At 38.2% G+C, this 25,692-nt stretch overlaps 1 protein-coding gene across 1 annotated transcript in view; it reads right to left on the bottom strand.

Annotated features, from left to right (window-relative positions):
- LOC126281187 (exosome complex component RRP43-like) overlaps positions 1-25,692 on the bottom strand; it is a 123,856-nt gene that overhangs the window by 65,825 nt on the left and 32,339 nt on the right. The window contains exon 3 of the mRNA XM_049979887.1: positions 23,302-23,439. Within this exon, the coding sequence (XP_049835844.1) occupies positions 23,302-23,439 (138 nt within the window). The remainder of the gene's footprint in view (positions 1-23,301; positions 23,440-25,692) is intronic.

The raw sequence follows: 25,692 nt of genomic DNA, 5'->3' as shown, positions 1-25,692 counted from the left end.
TTGTCGGATTGCATTTCCTTAGGATTCTTCCAATGAATCTCAGTCTGGCATCTGCTTTACCGACGATCAACTTTATATGATCATTCCATTTTAAATCACTCCTAATGCGTAATCCCAGATAATTTATGGAATTAACTGCTTCCAGTTGCTGACCTGCTATTTTGTAGCTAAATGATAAGGGACCCATCTTTCTATGTATTCGCATCACATTACACTTCGCTACATTGAGATTCAATTGCCATTCCGTGGACCATGCGTCAATTCGCTGCACATCCTCCTGCATTTCAGTACAATTTTCCATTGTTGCAACCTCTCGATACACCACAGCATCATCTGCAAAAAGCCTCAGTAAACTTCCGATGTCATCCACCAGGTCATTTATGTATATTGTGAATAGCAACGGTCCTATGACACTCCCCTGCGGCACACCTGAAATCACTCTTACTTCGGAAGACTTCTCTCCATTGAGAATGACATGCTGTGTTCTGCTATCTAGGAACTCCTCAATCCAATCACACAATTGATCTGATAGTCCATATGCTCTTACTTTGTTCATTAAACGACTGTGGGGAACTGTGTCAAACGCCTTGCCGAAGTCAAGAAACACGGCGTCTACCTTTGAATCCGTGTCTAAGGCCCTCTGAGTCTCGTGGACGAATAGCGCGAGCTGGGTTTCACACGATCGTCTTTTTCGAAACCCATGCCGATTCCTACAGAGTAGATTTCTAGTCTCCAGAAAAGACATTATACTCGAACATAATACGTGTTCCAAAATTCTACAACTGATCGACGTTAGAGATATAAGTCTATAGTTCTGCACATCTGTTCGACGTCCCTTCTTGAAAACGGGAATGACCTGTGCCCTTTTCCAATCCTTTGGAACGCTTCGCTCATCTAGAGACCTACGGTACACCGCTGCAAGAAGGGGGGCAAGTTCCTTCGCGTACACTCTGTAAAATCGAACTGGTATCCCATCAGGACCAGCGGCCTTTCCTCTTTTGAGCGATTTTAATTGTTTCTCTATCCCTCTGTCGTCTACTTCGATATCTACCATTTTGTCAACTGTGCGACAATCTAGAGAAGGAAGCACAGTGCAGTCTTCCTCTGTGAAACAGCTTTGGAAGAAGACATTTAGTATTTCGGCCTTTAGTCTGTCATCCTCTGTTTCAGTACCATTTTGGTCACAGAGTGTCTGGACATTTTGTTTTGATCCACCTACCGCTTTGACATAGGACCAAAATTTCTTAGGATTTTCTGCCAAGTCAGTACATAGAACTTTACTTTCGAATTCATTGAAAGCCTCTCGCATAGCCCTCCTCACACTACATTTCGCTTCGCGTAATTTTTGTTTGTCTGCAAGGCTTTGGCTATGTTTATGTTTGCTGTGAAGTTCCCTTTGCTTCCGCAGCAGTTTTCTAACTCGGTTGTTGTACCAGGGTGGCTCTTTCCCATCTCTTACGATCTTGCTTGGCACATACTCATCTAACGCATATTGTACCATGGTTTTGAACTTTGTCCACTGATCCTCAACACTATCTGCACTTCAGACAAAACTTTTGTGTTGAGCCGTCAGGTACTCTGTAATCTGCTTTTTGTCACTTTTGCTAAACAGAAAAATCTTCCTACCTTTTTTAATATTTCTATTTACGGCTGAAATCATCGATGCAGTAACCGCTTTATGATCGCTGATTCCCTGTTCTGCATTAACTGATTCAAATATTTCGGGTCTGTTTGTCACCAGAAGGTCTAATATGTTATTGCCATGAGTCGGTTCTCTGTTTAACTGCTCAAGGTAGTTTTCAGATAAAGCACTTAAAAATATTTCACTGGATTCTTTGTCCCTGCCACCCGTTATGAACGTTTGAGTCTCCCAGTCTATATCCGGCAAATTAAAATCTCCACCCAGAACTATAACATGGTGGGGAAATCTGCTTGAAATATTTTCCAAATTATTCTTCAGGTGCTGAGCCACAACAGCTGCTGAGCCCGGGGGCCTATAGAGACATCCAATTACCATGTCTGAGCCTGCTTTAACCGTGACCTTGACCCAAATCATTTCACCATTCGAATCTCCGTCAATTTCCTTCGATACTATTGCACTTCTTATCGCTATAAACACGCCTCCCCCTTCACTGTCCAGCCTATCTCTGCGGTATACATTCCAATCAGAGTTGAGGATTTCATTACTGTTTACGTCTGGTTTCAGCCAACTTTCTGTTCCTAGTACTATATGGGCGTTGTGACCGTTTATTAATGAGAGCAGTTCTGGGACCTTTCTATAGACGCTCCTGCAGTTTACTATTAGCACATTAATATTGTTATTCCTTGTTGCATTTTGCCTACTCCTGCCTTGTCGCGTCTCAGGAGGCGTCTTGTCAGGCCTAGGGAGGGAATTCTCTAACCTAAAAAAACCCCATGTGCACTCCACACGTACTCCGCTACCCTCGTAGCCGCTTCCGGCGTGTAGTGCACGCCTGACCTATTCAGGGGGACCCTACATTTCTCCACCCGATACCGGAGGTCGAGAAATTTGCACCCCAGCTCTCCGCAGAATCGTCTGAGCCTCTGGTTTAAGCCTTCCACTCGGCTCCAAACCAGAGGACCGCGATCGGTAGGATGGCTACACCAAGTTACTTGCATGGTTATGCTTGGTAGCACCTCTTTTGATGTAGATAGAAACCTTTTCTTCGTTATTCCCTTTCTTGAATTTTATTTGCGAGAAATTTACATTAATTTTTCAGTGGGAATCATATTATGAGAAAAACATAAAGAATTGCAGTACAATAATTTGCACATTATAAAAGATGTAAAACAGGCTTAGCGTAAAAATTTTAACATTTTTGTGGAAACTTTCGTTTTTTTCATATTCATACAACACGGCTGAAAAATATATGCCCATTATTGATAGCAATAGCAAAAACGCAATCAGCCAATGGCGTAGAATTGCACGATCGAACAATTGAAGTTCAAGCGTCATGCATGCCTACTGCAGAAAGTTTAAATAGATCAGAGATGAGTATCGCAGGTGAGACAAATGATAGAACCTGGATGACACAATGTTTACAATTGACGAGACAATGGCACACATCTTCCAGACCGACAAACCGCTCATGAATGAAACATTGGAGAGCGATCCAATATGAATTTTGACAATATGTTACAAACACCACTTGTCCACAGCACAAATATTAACTGAGAAACTACGGCTGAAGGAATTAGAGTAGTACAACTGAGGCACTACTGTGGCAGTTATTATTTAACATAAACATGGAATTTGATAATATAAACACGAAATTTGATGATATGAAACACAATATGAACACCAATTGATTTGAAACAAGATATGAATACCAGAATTGGTAATTTGACACACAATCTGAACACCATCACACAAGATATGAACATGACAAAACAGCAACAAAACACAGTTACACGAGGTCTTAATACAAAAACAAGTATTCAAGGATTTGCAAGACACGGTCTCACAGAAATTCAATGACTTAGCCAAACATTTTCGCTCTGAAATCGACGAAAAATTGAGTGATATGAAAAAACAGGTAAAGCATGAAGTACCTTCTGAAGTTAACAGTAACAGTACGGAGTTAAAACAGAAGGCAGATTCTTTTAATGACCACCATCATCATCAGGTTTTAAATTGTAAGACGTTTCCAGGGGTAGATGTGGACTCTGGCCACAATCTATTGGTTATGAACTGTAGATTAAAATTGAAGAATCTACAAAATGGTGGGAATTTAAGGACATAGGACCTGGATAAGCTGACTAAACCAGAGGTTGTACAGAGTTTCAGGGAGAGCATAAAGGAACAATTGACAGGAATGGGGGAAAGAAATACAGTAGAAGAAGAATGGGTAGCTCTGAGGGATGAAGAAGTCAAGGCAGCAGAGGATCAAGTAGGTAAAAAGACAAGGGCTAGTAGAAATCCTTGGGTAACAGAAGAAATTTTGAATTTAATTGATGAAAGGAGAAAATATAAAAACACAGTAAATGAAGCAGCCAAAAAGGAATACAGATGTCTCAAAAATTGACAGGAACTGAAAAATGGCTAAGCAGGGATGGATAGAGAACAAATGTAAGTATGTAGAGGCTTATCTCACTAGGGGGTAAGATAGATACTGCCTACAGGAAAATTAAAGAGACCTTTGGAGATAAGAGAACCACTGGTACGAACATCAAGAGCTTAGATGGAAACCCAGTTCTAAGCAAAGAAGGGAAAGCAGAAAGGTGGAAGGAGTATATAGAGGGTCTATACAAGGGTGGTGTACTTCAGGACAATTTTATGGAAATGGAAGAGGATATAGATGAAGATGAAATGGGAGACACGATACTGCGTGAAGAGTTTGACAGAACACTGAAAGACCTGAGTCGAAACAAGGCCCCGGGAGTAACAACATTCCATTGGAACTACTGACGGCCTTGGGAGAGCTAGTCCGGACAAAACTCTACCATCTGGTGAGCAAGATGTACGAGACAGGTGAAATACCCTCAGACTTCAAGAAGAATATAAGAATTCCAATCTCAAAGAAAGCAGGTGTTGACAGATGTGAAAATTACCAAACTATCAGTTTAATAAGTCACAGCTGCAAAATATTAATGCAAATTCTTTACAGGCGAATGGAAAAACTGGTAGAAGCTGACCTCGGCGAAGATCAGTTTGGATTCCGCAGAAATGTTGGAACACGTAAGGCAATACTGACCCTACGACTTATCTTAGAAGCTAGATTAAGGGAAGGCAAACCTACATTTCTAGCATTTGTAGACTTAAAGAACGCTTTTGACAATGTTGACTGGAATACTCTCATTCAAATTCTAAAGGTGGCAAGGGTAAAATACAGAAACCAGATGGCAGTTATAAGAGACGAGGGGCATGAAAGGGAAGCAGCAGTAGGGAAGGGAGTGTGACAGGGTTGTAGCCAGTCCCCAATGTTATTCAATCTGTATGTTGAGCAAGCAGTAAAGGAAACAAAAGAAAAAGTCGGAATAGGTATTAAAGTCCATGGAGAAGAAAAACGTTGAGGTTCGCCGATGACATTGTAATTTTGTCAGAGGCAGCAACGGACTTGGAAGAGCAGTTGAACGGAATGGACGGTGTCTTGAAAGGAGGATATAAGATGAACATCAACAAAAGCAAAACGAGGATAATGGAATGTAGTCGAATTAAGTCGGGTGATGTTGAGGGTAGTAGATTAGGAAATGAGACACTTAAAGTGGTAAGGGGGTTTTGCTATTTGGGGAGCAAAATAACTGATGATGGTCGAAGTAGAGAGGATATAAAATGTAGACTGACAATGGCAAGGAAAACGTTTCTGAAGAAGAGAAATTTGTTAACATCGAGTATAGATTTAAATGTCAGGAAGTCGTTTATGAAAGTATTTGTATGGAGTGTAGCCATGTATGGAAGTGAAACGTGGACGATAAATAGTTTGGATAAGAAGAGAATAGAAGCTTTCGAAATGTGGTGCTACAGAAGAATGCTGAAGATTAGATGGGTAGATCACATAACTAATGAGGTGGTATTGAGTAGAATTGGGGAGAAGAGGGGTTTGTGGCACAACTTGACAAGAAGAAAGGACCGGTTGGTAGGACATGTTCTGAGGCATCAAGGGATCACCAGTTTAACATTGGAGGGCAGCGTGGTGGGTAAAAATCATAGAGGGAGACCAAGAGATGAATACACTAAGCAGATTCAGAAGAATGTAGGTTGCAGTAAGTACTGTGAGATGAAGAAGCTTGCACAGGATAGAGTAGCACGGAGAGCTGCATCAAACCAGTCTCAGAACTGATAACAACAACAACAACAACAACATCGAGTAGAGCAACAGATAAAGAAAATCACAGACACAAACAGAAAGATTGAAGTCACACAAGACTAGCTGGTTTTGTCAGTAAAAAAGGTTAACATTGTCATTAACAAACTAAATAGAGATACGAAAGGGTACCTATACCTGTAGAAGAATTTACTTTAAGAGTAGCAACATTAGAAGTTGACTCAGCGTGTGCTATGAAGGAGAGAGAGAAGATCAATGAAAATCTGAGTGATATTATTAGTCAAGTTGAAGCAGGTACATTAGATAAGGTAATACCATTGTACAGAAAAGTTAGTAACCGACTGCAAGTTAAACATAGAAGAAATAGAAAAGGCTATTCAGAAAAAAGAATATGATATAGTAAACAAAGTAAACATTAACCTACAAGCTGCGGAAAACAGGATCCACAATCTTTTAGAAAAAAATATTACCAGATCTTGAAATATGCTTGTAAATAATTCACAGGCTACAGTGAACAAACCACAACCTACTGGTATTTATCCACAAATTGTCACAAGTCCCACAGCAGGTACCAGTGACAGTTGTTGCATGCAAAATGTAAACATACCCACAACTCCAATACCTGAGCAATTACCAACCGGAATTACAGGTAACTACAATAATCACATAAACACGACCGAAAATGCCATGTGTCTGACAAGTATTTTTGCAGATGAAGGTTTGCTGAGACATCAACAGTTTCCTACAGTCACTAACAAAGGTAAAATAATGAATCCCGTAGTATTTATCAGTGCTTTCCATCATGTGTTTCCATGAAACTGGATGAATGCACAGAAAATCAGATTTGTCATGGGATATATGCAAGGTGATGTTCTTTTATTGGCAACTGAAGTGGCAGAACATGGCAGCATTTATACTCCTGGAAATGGAAAAAAGAACACATTGACACCAGTGTGTCAGACCCACCATACTTGCTCCGGACACTGCGAGAGGGCTGTACAAGCAATGATCACACGCACAGCACAGCGGACACACCAGGAACCGCGGTGTTGGCAGTCGAATAGCGCTAGCTGCGCAGCATTTGTGCACCGCCGCCGTCAGTGTCAGCCAGTTTGCCGTGGCATACGGAGCTCCATCACAGTCTTTAATACTGGTTAAGTTTTGCTTTGCCGCCAGCCGGTGTGGCCGAGTGGTTCTAGGCACTTCAGTCTGGAACCGCGCGACCGCTATGGTCACAGGTTCGAATCCTGCCTCGGGCATGGATGTGTGTGATGTCCTTAGTTTAGTTAGGTTTAAGTAGTTCTAAGTTCTAGGGGACTGATGACCTCAGATGTTAAGTCCTGTAGTGCTCAGAGCAATTTGACCCCCCCCTCCCTAAGGGGTCAATAGCCTGGGGCTTAACTATGACATGTTGGTGTTTTCCAATGGCGTAGTGTGACTTAATTCATTACTTGGAGTAATTTCAGCTAATTGCACTGTGTGTGTACTTCGCCAATTTGTGTCATTAGCTGCTGTGCAGTTATTTTGCTGCCCAAAGATAGGCTACAGTACAGCATAAGACATTGCATTGTTGCCTCACGTCGGTCACTGCTATTCATGTTCGGCCTAGGGCCCTGTGATTGTGAATTCTAATTCGCTCGTGCATTGAAATTACCCCGGTTGTTTTGAAAATTTCTTTTAAATTGTTTGTTTTTTCCATTCCCGTTACCTCTGGGTATGTAACTTTGCTGTTTTGTGTACCATCCTTGACGTGTATTTAGATCACATTTTACTGACTGATTTACTTAACTAAGACATGTCTGCTTGTGTCTGTGTATGTGCGGATGGATGTGTGTGTGTGTGTGTGTGTGTGTGTGTGTGTGTGTGTGTGTGTGTGTGTGTGCGCGCGCGCGTGAGTGTACACCTGTCCTTTTTTTCCCCTAAGGGAAGTCTTTCCGCTCCCGGGATTGGAATGACTCCTTACCCTCTCCCTTAAAACCCACATCCTTTCGTCTTTCCCTCTCCTTCCTGAAGAAGCAACCATCGGTTGCGAAAGCTAGTAATTCTGTGTGTGTGTTTGTGTGTTTTGTTCATGTGCCTGTCTGCCGGCGCTTTCCCGCTTGGTAAGTCTTGGAATCTTTGTTTTTGAGATATATAATCTTTTAATTTCTTGTAGAAATTTAACATACTTAGGATAAACTGACATATGCATTCTATTAAATAAAGAAGAAGCCAACAATAAAGAGCATTGACCCCTATTGGCAATGTTAAAGAAAAACCACTGTACATCTCCATACCACATCAATGTACAGTGTGGGAGCAACTTCGTAGGTACATGATGAAAGGCCCCCAGGATAAGTAAAATTAACATTTATTAAAAACAAAGAAAATGAAAAACAGATCGATCGTAAGCATTAGCAAAGATGTTAATGATGAATACGCGGTAGGGCGCAGACAAATGCACACTTTTTTTTTTAACATGTTTTTCTTTCACACTCTCTTGTATGTAGAAGGATGATGAAGATGTGGGCTTTTAAGTATGACATATTACGAGTTTTATATATCATATGTGTGCATGAATAATAGTATATTTAACAACAGTATCAAGTAGTTTTTTATTCATGTGAAGTGAATCCAGTGAGGGGGATTTTGTTAATTACGACAAGTGCTGGTGTACTTTGCTGCCTGCAGCTACAATTGAAAACTTAAGAAACTAAGTCTGACTGCCCCAAAATTCATATAACCCCAGAACATTTCTAATAATATAATTGTGTTAAACCAATTTGAAAGTGTTTTCATATGCATATTTTATAATATTCAGTTATCTTTATTTATTTTTTTATTACAACAGAATGAACAAGACACCAAAACAAAGTGATGAACTATATGACTGAAAACTGATTACTCACAACATTGTCATTGTGGACAATAACAAAGAAAGTTAAGTGCTGTAATAATTACGTTTTTTTCTACCCAGTTGTAAAAACAGTGGTAAGGGTGGGTGCACTGTGATCTTTTTTGTGTCTCTATAAGGCAAAACTGTTCAATGTGAAAAATCAAAATGAGGCTGCTAAACAAAAGTGCAGCACTTAATTACATTTCTGTTGAAGACGCAAAAAGTTTTATGCAGAAACAATTAACTTAGGCATCCAAAAATGATTAATATAAAGACTTGGGTGGTAAAATTGAGACAATAAAAAGTGAACTGATTTATGACCTACGACAATTAATAAGTGGAATAAATAACAGTTTAGGACAGTCACAGACTGAACAAAATCAAATTTACTATTATAAACAACGAAGTAAAAAATCTGAGAAATGAAAAATCAAACTTCTATAAACAGGTCACAGAACTAAATATAGAACTTGCGGTTGAACAAAAGTACAATCTATCTGATGCATGGGGTGGCAAAGTCAACATAATAGTGTAAAGGTAGAATTAGATCAAATGAATGAAGTTCAAAACATTTGTACCGTAGAAAATGTAATTTTTTCAGAAGATACTGGTCGTAGGTTGTGTTCCAAAAATGAACAGCATAGAGACAGAAGAGATGACATTTTCTGCAGGACCTGACCATCATTTTGCAGGACAATGCTCTAGCACATACACTGCAAGCTGTTACTACTGATTTGTTTGACTGATGGGGCTCCTAAGTACTGTATCACCTACTGCACTCCCCTGACATAAGCCCTCGTAAGTTCAATTCGATTTCTAAACTGAAGGAAACACTTCTCGGCATTTGCTTCAAAACTGCTACAAGCTCCAACAGAACTGCATGTGTGGGTATTAAAAACTACTACTACTGCCAGAATCAGAGGACCCCAGCAAAGGAAATGGACAAAGGATCTGACAGAAACATCATGGAGTGTGAGGACAATGCTTCAGCCTGAAAAAAAATGAGAGAAATAGTGAGCGAAATTTTAGAACTTAAAGATGATGCTGTAAGGCTACAGGAAATAAGATGGCAAGGAAATGGGCGGATGGATAAGCCTATGTACTCATTAGTACCTACTGGACCAGAAGAGAGAATACGCCAATTCGGAAAAGGGTTTATAATAAATAGGAAAGTTAGGGAAAGCTTGTTAGAATTTGAACCCATAAATGAAAGGATGTACAGACTCAGACTAAGGGAGCAATTTATGAATACATCAATAGTAAATGCACATGCACTAAGAGAGAAAAAAGAGGGGGTAATTAGAGAACAGTTCCACAAAGACTTGGAAAAAGCATGCTGTGCAGTACCTAAATACAACCTGATTCTAGTAATAGGATATTTTAATGCAATAACTGGGAGGTATGGACATGAATATGTAGTTTTTGGAAAATATTCACTATATGAAGAAAACAATGAGAATGGAGACATACTGTGCCAATTCGCAGCAAGGCATAATATGATTATTAAAAGTACCTTCTTCCCACACAAAAGGATACATCTGGGTATTTGGAAGTCTGCAATCAATGGAGTAGTCAGTCAAAAATGCCACTCCACGTCAAATATAGACGTGTGGAGCTGCAGAAGATCAAACAGTGGCACACCATTTTTTGACAAAACCAGTCTTGAGACAGAAACTTTCATTAGCAAACGACAAGAGAACAGAAAAGAAGATGACCTGGAATACTGGATACTGCAAAAGAAATAATAGGTATTAGAAGGTACAGAAGGACCTAGGAATGGTTTGACAAGGATTGCAGATCAGCAATTGAGGAAAAGAAAAGGACATGAATAAAAGTGCTACAGAGAGAAACTAGAAAAAAATGTGGACCAATACAGAGAATTAAAATGAGCTTGCAGACTGTGCAAGAGAGAAAAGAGGGTGGACTAAGAAGAAAGTTCAAGAACCAGAAGAGTTACAGCAACAGGGTGAAATAAGACTGTTTTATCACGCTGTAGGCGAAATAAAGAGCAGATACCAGTAAAAAATAATGACATGCTCCAATAAAGATGGGAAAATGATAAAGGAGGAAAAACAGATAATGAGAAGATAGGCAGAGTATTTCAAAGATACACTAAATACCAGACTAGAAGATGAGGAGACAGCTGCACAGCAGGAAAGAGTGGAGCTGGAAGTAGACAATGATGCCATTGAGGCAAGACAGCCAACACTATAAGAGGTCTCCCAGGCTGTGCACAAGACGAAAAACAATTGAGCACCTGGGGAAGACAGCATTATTCCTGAATGAATAAAAACTGGTGGAGAGGCTGTAATAAAGGAACTGCACACATTAATATCAGGTACATAGGAAACAGAAACCATGCCAAATAACATCACTTCGGTTCAGAGAGTTCCAGGAATTGTACAGAAAATTGGAACAGAGATCGACATGAACATTATTTCTGGCCCTTTTATGGCTCATGAAAACCATACAAAGCATGTTGTACCATCATAAAGTGAGACCTACAGAGGCGGTGGTCCAAATTGCTGTACACACCCGTTCGTCTAATACCCAGTAGCACGTCCCCTTGCATTGACGCATGCCTGTATTCGTTATGTCATACTATCCATATGTTCATCAAGGTACTGTTGGTCCAGACTGTCCCGCTCCTCAACGGCAATTCAGTGTAGATCCCTCAGAGTGGCTGGTAGGTCATGTCGTCCATAAAAAGAGGAGATACGAATTGTCATTCATGAAGACCGATGCCTCGCCAATATGCTATCGACGTGGTTGCACTATTGGTCGGAGGATGGCATTGACGTATCGTACAGCCGTTACGGCATCTGCCATGAACAACAGGGGCCTATGTCGGCCCACATAATGCCACCCCAAAACAGCAGCAAACCTCCACCTTGCTGCACTTGCTGGACAGTGTGTCTAATGCATTCAGCCTGTCCGGCTTGCCTCCAAACACATCTCCAACAATTTTCTGGTTGAGACACTCATCGGTGAAGAGAACATGATGCCAATCCTGAGCAGTTCATTCGACAAGTCGTTGGGCCCATCTGTACCGTACTCCATGGTGTTATGGTTGCAAAGATGGACCTCGCCATGGATGTCGGGAGTACAGTTGCGCCTCATGCAGCTGCACGAAAAACATTAGTCAACATGGTGTTGTTGCTGTCAGGGTTCCTCCAAGCCATAATTTGTAGGTAGTGGTCATTCACTGTAGTAGTAGCCCTTGGGTGGCCTGAGCCAGGCATTTCATCAACAGTTTCTGTCTCTCTGTATCTCCTCCATGTCTGAACAACATCGCTTTGCTCCACTCCAAGCTGCCTGGACACATCCCTTGTTGAGAGCCGTTCCTGGCTCAAGGTAACAATGCGGACATGATCAAACCACTGTATTGACCATGTAGGCATAGTTTAACTACAGATAACACAAGCCACGTACCTCCTTCCTGGTGGAATGACTGGAACTGATTGGCTGTCAGGCCCCCTCTGTTTAATAAGTGCTGCTCATGCATGGTTGTTTACATCTTTGGGTGGCTATAGTGACATTTCTGAACAGTCAAAGGGACTGTGTCTGTGATACAATATCCACAGTCAACGCCTATTTTCAGGAATTCTGGGAACCGGGGTGATGCAAAACTTTTTTTGATGTAGGTAACCTGTATTGGTACCCACGTAGAGAGAAATGTATTTGCAATGAGACTAAAGAAACTGGTAGTCATGTTACCTTTTAAAGTTCCAACATTATTATGAGAAGGAAAGTTGCTACTCATCATATTGTGGAGATGCTGAGTTGCAGGTAGGCACAACAAAAAGACTTTCACACTTAAAGCTTTGGGCCAATGGCGTTCATCAACAATATACATACATACGCACTGTGCACATGTGTGTCTATTGTTGACGAAGGCCACTGACCGAAAGCTTTAAGTGTGAAAGTCTTTTTGTTGTGGCTTTCTGCGACTCAGGATCTCCGCTATATGGTGAGTAGCAACTTTCCTTCTCATAATATTGTTACATTCAATCCTGGATTTTCCATTGTTTGACTTTTAAAGTTCTGTGTTTCTTATCTGAAATGGTCCGTAAAATTGCTTCTTTGAGGGAACAGGTATGCAGCTGGCATATACACGGGGTAGAATTAGACATAAACATGCTAAAGAACATTGTCAGTAACTGATTTGTGTATGAAGTGTAAGTACGTTGTTTGCATGTACAAGTGTAGAGTTTACCGTTAACACAAAAAGAAACATTTTCAAAAAGTGGTATATGTGCAATGGAAATGTTATTGAAAAGAGGCATATGCTTATGAAAATTCTGATGTGTATTTTTGAGGACAGGTTGAGTTTTTCAAGGTTTTGCGTTGTCTTGCTCTCAAACTGCAAAAATTTCTAGAAATATGTTTCATGCTTGCTGGGCGTTTCAAAAGTTCCATATGCTGGTGGTCAAAGTTGTATTAATCCTTCCTGAAAATGTAAGGGAGGGGGGACTCCTTTTTGTAATGGATATACACCAACTGTCAGGTAGGGCCTCCCCAGCTGGTTGCTACCATTTTTCATTTGCTGGTACACTCCTCCTCCTCCTCCTCCTACTACTACTACTACTACTACTACTACTGCTGCTGCTATCCTGTCTAGTCGATCAGTAAATGCAAGCGATTGTCTTCTACTGTTCTTATGCAAATATTTGGATCAATTTAATTTGTTGAGTTAATAAGCATTTATAAAGTGTGTGTTGTCTTAGGGCCTCTAGTTGGAGAAAAGAAGGGATGTATCATTGCACATTTATGGAAGAAGTTTATTCAGTTTTTGAAAAATGGGAATGACTGTAATTTTGAGTAAAGATACTAAATTTGTAAGTACAGCAAATAATTGTTATAAAACTTTGGAGGTAAAATTAAAAAGGAAAAATGTAGGTGAAGTTGCAATTACTTAAATAGTAATGAAGACCTTCAGCTTTGTAAACAACAGTAACTGTAATGAGTTTTAAGTTATATGAGGAATTTAGTGCCAGTTTAAAAATTAAGAAAGATTGTTAGTCACGAGTGAGCTGCTTGAAATGAAACAAGTTATTTGTTGAAATACATGTGTGGTTTAGCATAAGGTGAATGTTGGATTAATTATCAGTTGTGCAGTAACGGAGGTGAATCGTTTATTGCAGAAATATAACTTTTCTGCTTTTTGACACTAAATCAGTTATTCATATTTTTATGACTTTAGAGACAATACTTACAGTTTTATGTAGTAGAATCAACACGTCTACCATACATCCCTGGCCTACAGACACAATGTAAAATTTCAGTTTAGTGTAGAAATAATATTCCTCCTGGAGAGGTGCTGCTTCTGCTCTACATGTGTGCATGAGATGTCAGTACAGGAAGTGTTTCATGCTGGCGACTCATCATTACCGTAGTCAATTTTCACAACAGGGACAATACTGCAAAGTTTTATGTAGATGATGTGGGGGGAGGCTAAGGAAAGACTGGATGAAGTTGGCTCTTTTATTTTAGATGACATAAACAGTGAGTTCCCAAGTTCTGCCATGTACCTACATGTATTTTCTGACGTATGTCCCAATCAGAAAAGAAATAATACTGTTGCTAGATTTCTCCAAACCATTATTATTAGTGGAAAATTACAAAGCGCACATCCTTATTTTTCTATACGTGGGCATTCTTTCATGCCATGTGATTGTTATTTTGGGGTTATAAAGAGGAAGATTCGCACACTGGCGACAATGTATTCAGGATAAATAATAGCTTTGAACGAGAACAGCCAATTTACTGTTAAAACAGTACAGACAGCAGACAACTTTGATTTTTATAATTGGCGGCTAAAATACTTTTACAAAATCAGTCCTTCAATAAAGCCTATGGGAAGAAGAGTGAAAAGAGATGAAAAAGTGAATTTATGGAGCTTTAATATGTAGAGGATCATATCAGAGGAATTAATTTCATTAATGGACTGGTTGCTTATAATTATAACCGTTGCTTTCTACAACCAACTGTCCATTGTTGCCATGTGTTCCTGATTATCCAAAGAGCTATGTGTAAGTAAATGAAAAGAAACTGACAAATTGCAGCCATACATACCAACAGAATATCATGCATTTCTAATGAATATTAGCTACACTCTCCCCAACAGCTAGTGACAATTTCTGTTGATAAAGTTCCATTCACAAATATGTAATATTTTATTTTCTCATTCTCTACTGAATTTATGACAATGTAGCTTTATGGTAACAGAAACATCACAAGATATTTCTTTTTATTTCAAACATGTTCAGTGTTTAAATTTCTGAGTCAGACACAATTGCAGTTTTTTCTATTACTAAGAACCCCCTCACATATACAATTAACGGGCCCTATAATCTGTTATCAGTTTAAAACTTTTCTGTAGTAAGAAATAAAGTTTCTAAATTCATTACAAAACTGCACATCTCCATCACTTTTAAAAATTCTGTAGGCTTTTGTATTTGACTCATACTATCGAATAAAATATAAAAATATTTGGATTCAATCAGCAGCAGATAAAACAAAAGCCAAAAATCAATAGGTCACCTAACTAGATTATTTCTTACTAATTTTTTTTCCATTTCCTGAGTAATGTGACTGAGTGGATAAGTGTTGTTTCACAAATAAACTATTCAGTTTATTGGGCAATTGCGTTTGTGAATTTAACAGTGGAGTGTCATTATTTTAAAGTAATTTGATGGTTAATGAAGGCAATGAAGGAGGTTAATTATTAAAGATAATTCTGAGGTTTATAAGGAATTGTGATAAATTTGAAAATAATGGAGTAACGTTATGAATATGATGATAGGGTGACTATGATTATATTGCTGGTTATGAGGAATATGACATTAATGAATAACGAGAAAAGATGTCAGGTTATGGTTAAGGAATGTGTTAGAAACCCAATTTTTGCTGTATTTAATTTTTTTAGTATACTCCATTGGTTTACATGTAGTAAAATGAAACTGAGGAAAGTAAATTGTCAGTGACACAACAGAAATATGTTTGTTTATATAAAGTTGGGGGCACTCTAGTGAAAAATGGTTGATGTTTTTGGCACACATACAGTACTAATTTTTAAGAATATGAAATGGAGTAAGGAATATTTAACAAATGGCTCTGAGCACTATGAGACTTAACATCTTAGAACTACTTAAACCTAAGGACATCACATACCTCTATGCCCGTGGCAGGATTCGAACATGCGACCATAGCAGTCGCGTTGTTCCAGACTGAAGCACCTAGAACCGCTTGGCCACACCAGTCGGTGAATATTTAACATCTACTGAAGTTTTGTGTATTGCTTTTAGGTAATTTTCAGAAAATGTGTGCTCTTACCTCCCCTTTTCTTATGGCAGAAGTTTCATTAATAATTTTTCTGCAATAGTAATGCTGCATAGAAACGTGTTGGGTGACAAGTCTGGAATAGCTGATTTTAATAAAAAAATAGATGTGATAAAAGAAAGTACAAAAAAGCTACAAAATTTGAAGAATGGTGCATTATAATCCTTTGATGAAGCAATGTGTTCCAAATGGCCTTCTATCCACTCAAATGCAATAAGGTTCTTTTACTATGTTTCTTTTTAATTTCATGTTGTTGTGTGATACCTCTTTGATGTGTATTTTTTTGACATTTTGTAAAGGTATTTAGAAAGGTTTTCCCTGTGCATTGATACGTGAAATTGTTAGATGAGGGGGAAGCTTTATTGAAAATTACGTAGTCCAGTGGTCGTCAAACTGTGGCCCGAGGGCCACATGCAGCTCATATCACTTATTAATGTGGCCCATGGTTGTAAGTCGTATTTTATAACAATATGCATCGATCAACTAACAGGTGAATTCAGAAACGTCAACTAATGCTAAGAGTTTTGTATGAATGCAGTTTTCTCATTAAGTAACAAACAAAAATACTTTCAGATATGTTATTATCTTAAGATGTGCTTAATTTTAATTGATGTAGGTAAATATGATTGTGAGCTAGCTAAAGTTGGTTGCTCACCTCAGGGGCAGAGGGGTAAACAGCGTGGCCACTGAAGGATTAAAGGGAGTGAGAGGGGAAATGTTTCATTGTCTCCTAGTACTGACTGACTAACAGGCGTGCACGACTCGTAATGATCAATTTCTGTGGTTTAAATTTTAACATGTAAATAACACGGAACCGTGAGTGCACATTACGGAAATAGTTACCTTCGAATGCAGTACTTATTTCTTGCAAGGGATATGACATTACATTAAGGCTGTTGTAATACACAATGAGTGGAAGGAAAATATCATTCGAAACAATTAGATAACATTTATGATCGTGCCTAATATTGCACAATACACTTACACATAAGTACAAATGCTATTATTAATCAGTTAATAATCTGCTCACACAGGCAACACAACATTTCGTCAAGCAATCACAGTGTCATAGTTTTGGGGTCACCAAGGGTGGCAGCAATCTGAAACAGAGCACAGTTGACACGAAGCGTTAAAAGTGGTGCCAACGTTTGATGCTCAGTACTTGAGGACCACAGCCAATGTATGGCACCCTTCTATAATTGCTCTATTGGGGGCTCATAATACAATGATTTATGTGGGCTGCAATTAATAGTAAGATTGGTATATACGTGGCATGAGGTGCTGCCCACAAATCAGTATTGGTTATTGAGCAAAAACTTTTGACAACTACTGGTGTAATTTCTTATGAACTGAAGATCCAAAGAAACAATTACACCTGCCTAATATCGTGTAGGGCTACTGCGAGCGCATAGAAGTGCCACAACACAACGGGGCATGGATTTGACTAATGTCTGAAGTAGTGCTGGTGGAAACCGACACCGTGAATCATGCAGAGCTGTCCTTGAATCCAGAAGAGCACAAGGGGATGGAGATTTCTTCTGAACAGCACATTGCATCAGGGGTTCCATATCACTCCAAGGGTTTTGGAGCATATACTGTATTCAAACATTATGAATCACCTCGAAGGGAACGATCTCTTGACACGTAATCAGCATGGCTTCAGAAAACATCGCTCTTGTGCAACGCAGCTAGCTCTTTATTCGCACGAAGTAATGGCCGCTATCGACAGGGGATCTCAAGTTGATTCCGTATTTCTAGATTTCCGGAAAGCTTTTGACACCGTTCCTCACAAGCGACTTCTAATCAAGCTGCGGGCCTATGGGGTATCGTCTCAGTTGTGCGACTGGATTCATGATTTCCTGTCAGGAAGGTCGCAGTTCGTAGTAATAGACGGCAAATCATCGAGTAAAACTGAAGTGATATCAGGTGTTCCCCAGGGAAGCGTCCTGGGACCTCTGCAGTTCCTGATCTATATACATGACCTGGGTGACAATCTGAGCAGTTCTCTTAGATTGTTCGCAGATGATGCTGTAATTTACCGTCTAGTAAGGTCATCCGAAGACCAGTATCAGTTCCAAAGCGGTTTAGAAAAGATTGCTGTATGGTGTGTCAGGTGGCAGTTGACGCTAAATAACGAAAAGTGTGAGATGATCCACATGAGTTCCAAAAGAAATCCGTTGGAATTCGATTACTCGATAAATAGTACAATTCTCAAAGCTGTCAATTCAACTAAGTACCTGGATGTTAAAATTACGAACAACTTCAGTTGGAAGAACCACATAGATAATATTGTCGGGAAGGCGAGCCAAAGGTTGCGTTTCATTGGCAGGACACTTAGAAGATGCAACAAGTCCACTAAAGAGACAGCTTACACTACACTCGTTCGTCCTCTGTTAGAATATTGCTGCGCGGTGTGGGATCCTTACCAGGTGGGATTGACGGAGGACATCGAAAGGGTGCAAAAAAGGGCAGATAGTTTTGTATTATCACGTTATAGGGGAGAGAGTGTGGCAGATATGATACACGAGTTGGGATGGAAGTCATTACAGCATAGACGTTTTTCGTCGTGGCGAGACCTTTTCACGAAATTTCAGTCACCAACTTTCTCTTCCGAATGCGAAAATATTTTGTTGAGCCCAACCTACATAGGTAGGAATGATCATCAAAATAAAATAAGAGAAATCAGAGCTCGAACAGAAAGGTTTAGGTGTTCGTTTTTCCCGCTCGCTGTTCGGGAGTGGAATAGTAGAGAGATAGTATAATTGCGGTTCAATGAACCCTCTGCCAAGCACTTAAATGTGAATTGCAGAGTAGTCATGTAGATGTAGATGAACTGCACACACCCCACACCATTACAGAGCCTCCACCAGCTTGAACAGTCCCCTGTTGACATACACGATCCATGTATTCATGATGGTGTCTCATACTTGTCCACATCCAACCACTCGATATTATTTGAAATGAGATTCGGCCAATGAGGCAACATGTTTCCAGTCACCAACAGTCCAGTGTTGGTGTTGACGGGTCCAGGCGAGGTGCAAAGCTTTGTGTTACGCTCTGAAAGCCCATATTGATGATGTTCGTTGAAAGGTTCGCATGCTGTCACTTATTGATGGCTCAGCATTGAAATCTGCAGTAATTTGCAGAAGTGTTTGTTGCACTTCTGTCATGTTGAACGATATTCTTTAGTTGTCGTTGGTTCCATTCTTGCATGATCATTTTCCAGCTGCATGACATTGGAGATTTGATGCTTTACCGGATTCCTGATATTCACGGTACAACTGTTAAATGGTCATACAGGGAAATCCCCACTTCATCGGTACCTCAGAGATGCTGTGTTCCATTGCTCATGCGTCAACTATAATACCACGTTCAAACTCATTTAAACCTTGATAACCTGCCATTGTAGCAGCAGTAACCGATCTAACAACTGCGCCAAATACTTCTTGTCTTATATAAGCACTGTCGACTGTAGTGCTGTATTCAAGCCTGCTTATGTATCTCTGTATTTGAATATGCATGCCTATACCAATTTCTTTGGTGCTTCAATGAAGTGATATATATAATGTGGACACTCAGAAGTAGTGCAAAAAACAGAAAGAAAATTAGTTTATTAAAATTTATTTCAAGTACAAGGGTATCTTATCAAGAAATTTAGGTCTGATGTAAGAAATTGCTTAGGAATGGCTTTGTATCTTTCTTGCATGTGACCTTGTGCTGATACTAGTGCAACGTACATGGAATCAAAAAGCACTGAGACTGCAGCAAAAGACAGACAGTGAATTAAGGATGACAAAAGTGGATAACTTGGCAGTTTGGTGAAACCGTCATCGTAATGGTTTCAAATTTTTTTCAGCAAGTAATGTTTGATGATAAGTAACTAAGTAAATAAAAATTAAATTTTGTAAATTGCTTCTGAATAAAAATGTTATTAAAATTTTCAGATAACCAAGTACTCTGTAAATTTAAGTATTTAACTAAATTTAGTAATACAACAATTAAAAATGTAGAGAAAATATAATTTTGTAATTTTTTATGATGAAAATATTCAGGTTTCTATTTGATAATACTGTCTGGCTAATTCCATGGGTGCCTTGAACGGAAGGGGGAGGGGGTGGGGGAGGGGGAAGGAGGCAGGGGGCAGATTATGTGACTAAGAAGGATTGAGCCATACCATCCTACTTTAGCTACACTCCCTAATTTTGTAAGTTAAAGCATGTATTAATTTTTTCCCCGATGTTCATACTCAAATATTAATGGTAACATTATGATAATGAGCACACATTACACAAAAATGTCAAGTTTTGAATGAAGAGAACATCACTTCAAAACCTTATTATTCAGGTCATGCTACGTACTGTTCTGGATGTAGTAATCAGTTTCACTGGAAATGCTGTAGTTCAAAAGTTATTTCAATTATAAAATTTTTTACAGCTAGTTATTCATAAAAACACTATGAGCTAATACATTAAATATAAAGGAAAGACCCAATTCACTACAAAGACTAATTTCCCCTTATATCAGTAATGTATTTATATTTGCCCAAATTTAATTAGTTTTCAGATGTTGTTAATTGAAGATTTCAAATAGCTCAAACTATTGGAAAGAATTGTGATCAAAGTACTGTAACATTATAGGATTTAGTCACATACTTTTGTTAATATAGAGTTTCTACATCCAATCACCCATATTATGTGACAACCTTCACTAATTAAGAATTACATAATTTTCAATAACTGAATTTCATCATTCAGTGCAGATGCCATACTTGTAATTCAGTGACTTTCAGTGTGTATACATAATTTGATTCTGTACATTTTAATAACTACTGCTCATATCCATTATGCGTTAAAACAAACTTGACCACAATTTCAGCTGCCAGTTAGGAATGAACGTTTAAACCCATGGTATTTTCAAAATGTAACTGAATTACCAAACTTGCTTAATATTTTAGTGCAAATTTTTACAAGGCTGATGCTCATGACATTTGTGACAGTCTGCTTGGAGTCTAAGTCAGTCGACATTCAGATTTAGCAATAATTTCATTTCGGTCAGTACAAGTCTTAGCACTGCATTGATCACGTCGCTGGATTATGTTTATTATTCTTTTGACACCATGTTTTGGTTACAGAAAAGTATACAATGCATCACATATTGGTATTTATTTACATCAGACTCAGAAACCATTATATTGCAGTATAATGTTGCATAAACAACACTGAGTGAACTCATTTGCAATTTGTGAGCTGTATCTGTTAGAATGTTAGTAAACTTCTTCGAGTATATGTACAATTATTGCCATGGTATGTTGTGGGAAGATTATGAATATTTTATGTGCCCATAAGACACTTCAGAACTGCTTAAATGCCATGAGAACTGGCACCTCCCTCTCCCTGCTGCACAACCTAATTCACATGGTGATGTACATTTCTTGATCATACTCTTTAGCCTATTTACTGAAATGGTGCCTCTTCTTAGTTGTTTCTGTCAGTGATATTTCTGCAGTGCAGTGCTGCCACTCCTGCAGTTCTAATAAAACAAATTTACCTACAGTGCACAGTCTTTCTTCTATAGTCAGTGTGTCTTGTACTGAAAATTTCGAGACCCATCAGAGACAGAGCCACATGTGAAAACATCTCTGTCATATACTAAAACTACTGGGCTTGACCACCAACAATAGGTCCACCCAAATAAATGGCCACAGCCAAACGGTGGCGAAGAGAAAACTGACCATATACTGGCACAACATACAGCTCAACATGACATGCCCAACTTTATTTTAGTGGCTGCTTCACAACCCATGTCATCTGTATCCTCCCCCCCTCTTAGCAGAGTTTCAGAATAATAAAAGGGGAATTTTTCTTGCAACATATTCTTCAATTTACAGTCTCCTGACTTCAAACTGTACTAGCCCCTGTCCCACACTCACCACCATCCCAGTCCTCATGCCTCCCACTTTACTCCCTTAACCTAAGCCCAATGTGTTCCTCTATTATTTACCTCATATTCCTGTTCAGTTTTTGCCCTTCACTCATGTCCTCCTCTCACTCAACTGTTCCACACAAATTTTTCCCAGTGCCACATTCCTATCTGTGTCCATTGCTGTCTTTCCCTTATAGCTGTCAGCCTCCCATTCTTGTTGTTCTCATCCCATCTACCTGGCACCTACCCCCATCAATAAGCATCTAGTGCCACAACAACATAGCCAGTTGGGATTATGCAGCCATCTGAGTGTTTTTTTAATTAGCTCCGAAGGACATTGTATGAAAGCTTAAAGCTTAGAATGATTTAAACCTCATTACATTCTTGTTCACAGTTCAAAACTTTAGCTGTATTCTAGTCCAAACTTACCTGTATTGTGCCAAACAGTAATGACGATGATAAACTGTCCCATGCAAAGAATGCGTAACAGGTAGATAACCAAACCCAAACCCACAACACAAAACTTAAATGCTAAATCAAATGTTTAAAACACACAAAAGACTGGTACTACTACTAGCTGCAATGAAAAATACATACTGTCAAAAAGGTTCAAGGAATGGAAATGGAAGCAAACATTTGAGAATTCCATTATCACATACATGATTAAGCAAGAGCTTTCCTAAATTTTCAGACAAGTATCAAGACATTTCCCTCACAAACACCACTGACAATTTCTCCCTTAAGTTTGTCAAAACTGTCGTACTGTTACATTTTTTAATATATTCTCTATATTAATGTAATCAAATTATACTTGTCATTGTAACATACTCCTTTAAGACACTACCCTATACATAAGATGGGAAGAAGAGACTTGCTGATGTTATTTTAATAGCATATCTAGTAATAATGTGAGAGATAAACTCATCCCTTTTATTTCCATCAATCACAACACTAGAAAAATTTGAGTAATCTTGTCAAATTCTACAAACTGTTTATGCGTCAAAGAATGAAGAGACCTTTGCTTTTGGCATTTTAACTTTATGAAATAAAGACAAAGATATGCTGGAAAAACCCTATCAGGTAAAAATATCAGATGTTACAATACCTAATGAAATCCTCATGGTAATAGAAAATTTCTCAATGAAACACAAATTCTGAAGAAGACTGATACAAAGTAATCTGTTTAGTACTTTTTCTAAATTTTTCACTTCCAATGAAACACTCGATATAACGAAGGGCTTACGTGCTTGTAGTGTACTGACCTGAAAGAGGGCTACATATTTGTTCTAAAAGCACATTTCACATGTGCTGTTCACATGACAAGAATAGTACATTTTTTTTTTAGGCAGGTAAATATAAATTGTATTATTGACTCACTGCTTTAATGCCGCATACAACTGTCGTGTTACCAATTTTTACAACTGAGGAGCCATCTGCTGTGCTGACTGAACCTACATTAATGCTTGCTGGGCGAAACTTCATCAACGTCCGGCCATCTGGTCTAATTTCATGAGCCTTGAAAATATATATGAAACAGTCATGATAGTGACATTTAATCAGAAATAAAATCTATTATGAAAAAAATGTAAACACACCCAGTATATGTTGTCTTATGCCTCTTAATATGTAGAGAAATAAAAATTCTACTAAAATACCTATTGTTAGCTTATATCTTCACTGATTTCCATAGTGACACAGATGATTGTTGGCACAGACATTTGGAGAAAAGCAAAGTATCACAGAGATTAAAACCAACCACACACACAAACACACACAGCATCAGGTTTGAACAGAATCAGTTGTTTTCATTAGTATACAGGATTTGTCATCTGGCAAAAAACAAAGAAAATTTAAGGGAGATAGGATTATTCAAAGATAAGCAAAAGAAACCTAGATGTCACATATTGCAAGAGACGAAGCATTGCAGGACAAAGAGCAAATCAATCATGACATCTCCATTGTAGTTTTCAAAAATATCAGCTGTTGTTAACAGTTCATTATTGATTACATTCTCATTGTGCACTGCTGTCCCCCCACATGAATGAGCGGGTTCTCCACTTCATCTTTGAATATTCCTGTTTTCCCCAGCATTTTGTTACTCTTTTGCCACAAGAAGGAAACAGCACTAACAAAAACATATTTTTAGCTTTTTTATGTATTTATGGGCTGTCACTTTGAAATAGAGGCTTTTGTGAACTGATTAAGTAAAATATTTTCTAGTAGCTTATTTATGTGATTAAGTCTGACAACAAGCCAATGACAGGGAAGTGTAATATGGTACTCTGGATCATAAAAACATAACATTCACAAGCACTATAAACAAAAACAAAACATTTAAAAAATCAGATAATTTAGCAGGACACTTCCAACATCATATGAAACTAAGAGCAATTTAAATCTTGCAAATATGATGTCTGAAAAGTACATGCAATGCAATTCATTTATCTCCCTTTTAGTACCTTAATGACCTAGTCCATGTTCTTGGAGTACAAAATGTGTTTCTTGTATAAAGGAAGTCTCTTCACCATTTCTGGTTACTGAACACAGCACAATTCCTACAACAGTGACTATCATTCCACCCATATCTCCCATAATTTCAAATGCAGTCAGATAGTACTAAAAATTTTATGCAAGATTTGAAACGAAGGTAACATCTGCATAAGTAGTTTCCACAACTCACTGACACTGAACTTTAAACTGTACTTATATAACTAAGTACTTTATACAAATTGAAAATTGTTCTCTTACAAAATAATTTTGCAATAATTAGGGAAAATTACTGGAGGTGATAATGTGAAAGGAATATTGGTAACATTTGGTTTGTTTCAAAGCATACTTGTATAAACTAGCTAGCATATAGTATGAAACTGTATTACTTAACGTTAAAGCTAAAAGTTTATCATGAATAGGTGAAAAATATTTGAGACAAGATTACTTTAAAAATAAACGGTCACTTGTACAGTCTCTCAAAATCTTCTCAGGCAGTATTTTATGAGTATGTACTATGTATTATTATTATTAGATGTTCACAGCAAATGAGGAGTCCTAGTTAAGCATGGGAGTTCCATCTCAAACAAAATATAATAATGATTTCTGCAATGTCAATAGTTGTAACAATGTTATTATTTGATAACCAAGATGGAATCTTACTAGCCCAGAAATGTCAACATTGACAAAAACATTGAAAAGAATAATTTCTTAAAAGCTAAGAGTGCAGTCCTTTTTCCACTGGGGCTCAACGTAGCCTGAATGCTGCTGCTGTTTGCAGGAAAAATGATCATAGCAAATACGCAGTAATGTTCATTTACAGCAAAAAGAGTTACTAACCAGACTTAAACCTGGAACTGTATACCATCTCTGTATGGATAAAAAGCACCAACAAACCAGTCATACACAACTGCATTAAAATTGGAACTTTTGTTTGGGAGCTAAGATACCACAGATAGACACAGGCGTTAAATTTAACACCAGTCAGCCTGTGTCGGATGTTAAAAATGGGAAACTTGAGATGACTAACAGATTTTTTGCAGTTGACAAACTCCTGGTGTTCAAAGTGGAAGATTCAGAAATTTGTTGCAGCCTTACTACAATCATTCCCGTTCTATAAATTAAGAAAAGTACTTCCATTTACTCCAAGCATAAAAAATATTATTTATTAACATTATTTTTGTAAGAATGAAATAGTATTGTTGTATTTACTTTTATATATATATATATATATATATATATATATATATATATATATATATATATATATATATATATATA

This window comes from Schistocerca gregaria, chromosome 7 (assembly GCF_023897955.1).
Source record: "Schistocerca gregaria isolate iqSchGreg1 chromosome 7, iqSchGreg1.2, whole genome shotgun sequence".
NCBI classification, from domain to species: domain Eukaryota; kingdom Metazoa; phylum Arthropoda; class Insecta; order Orthoptera; family Acrididae; genus Schistocerca; species Schistocerca gregaria.
This window is presented reverse-complemented; position numbering and strand designations above follow the sequence as displayed.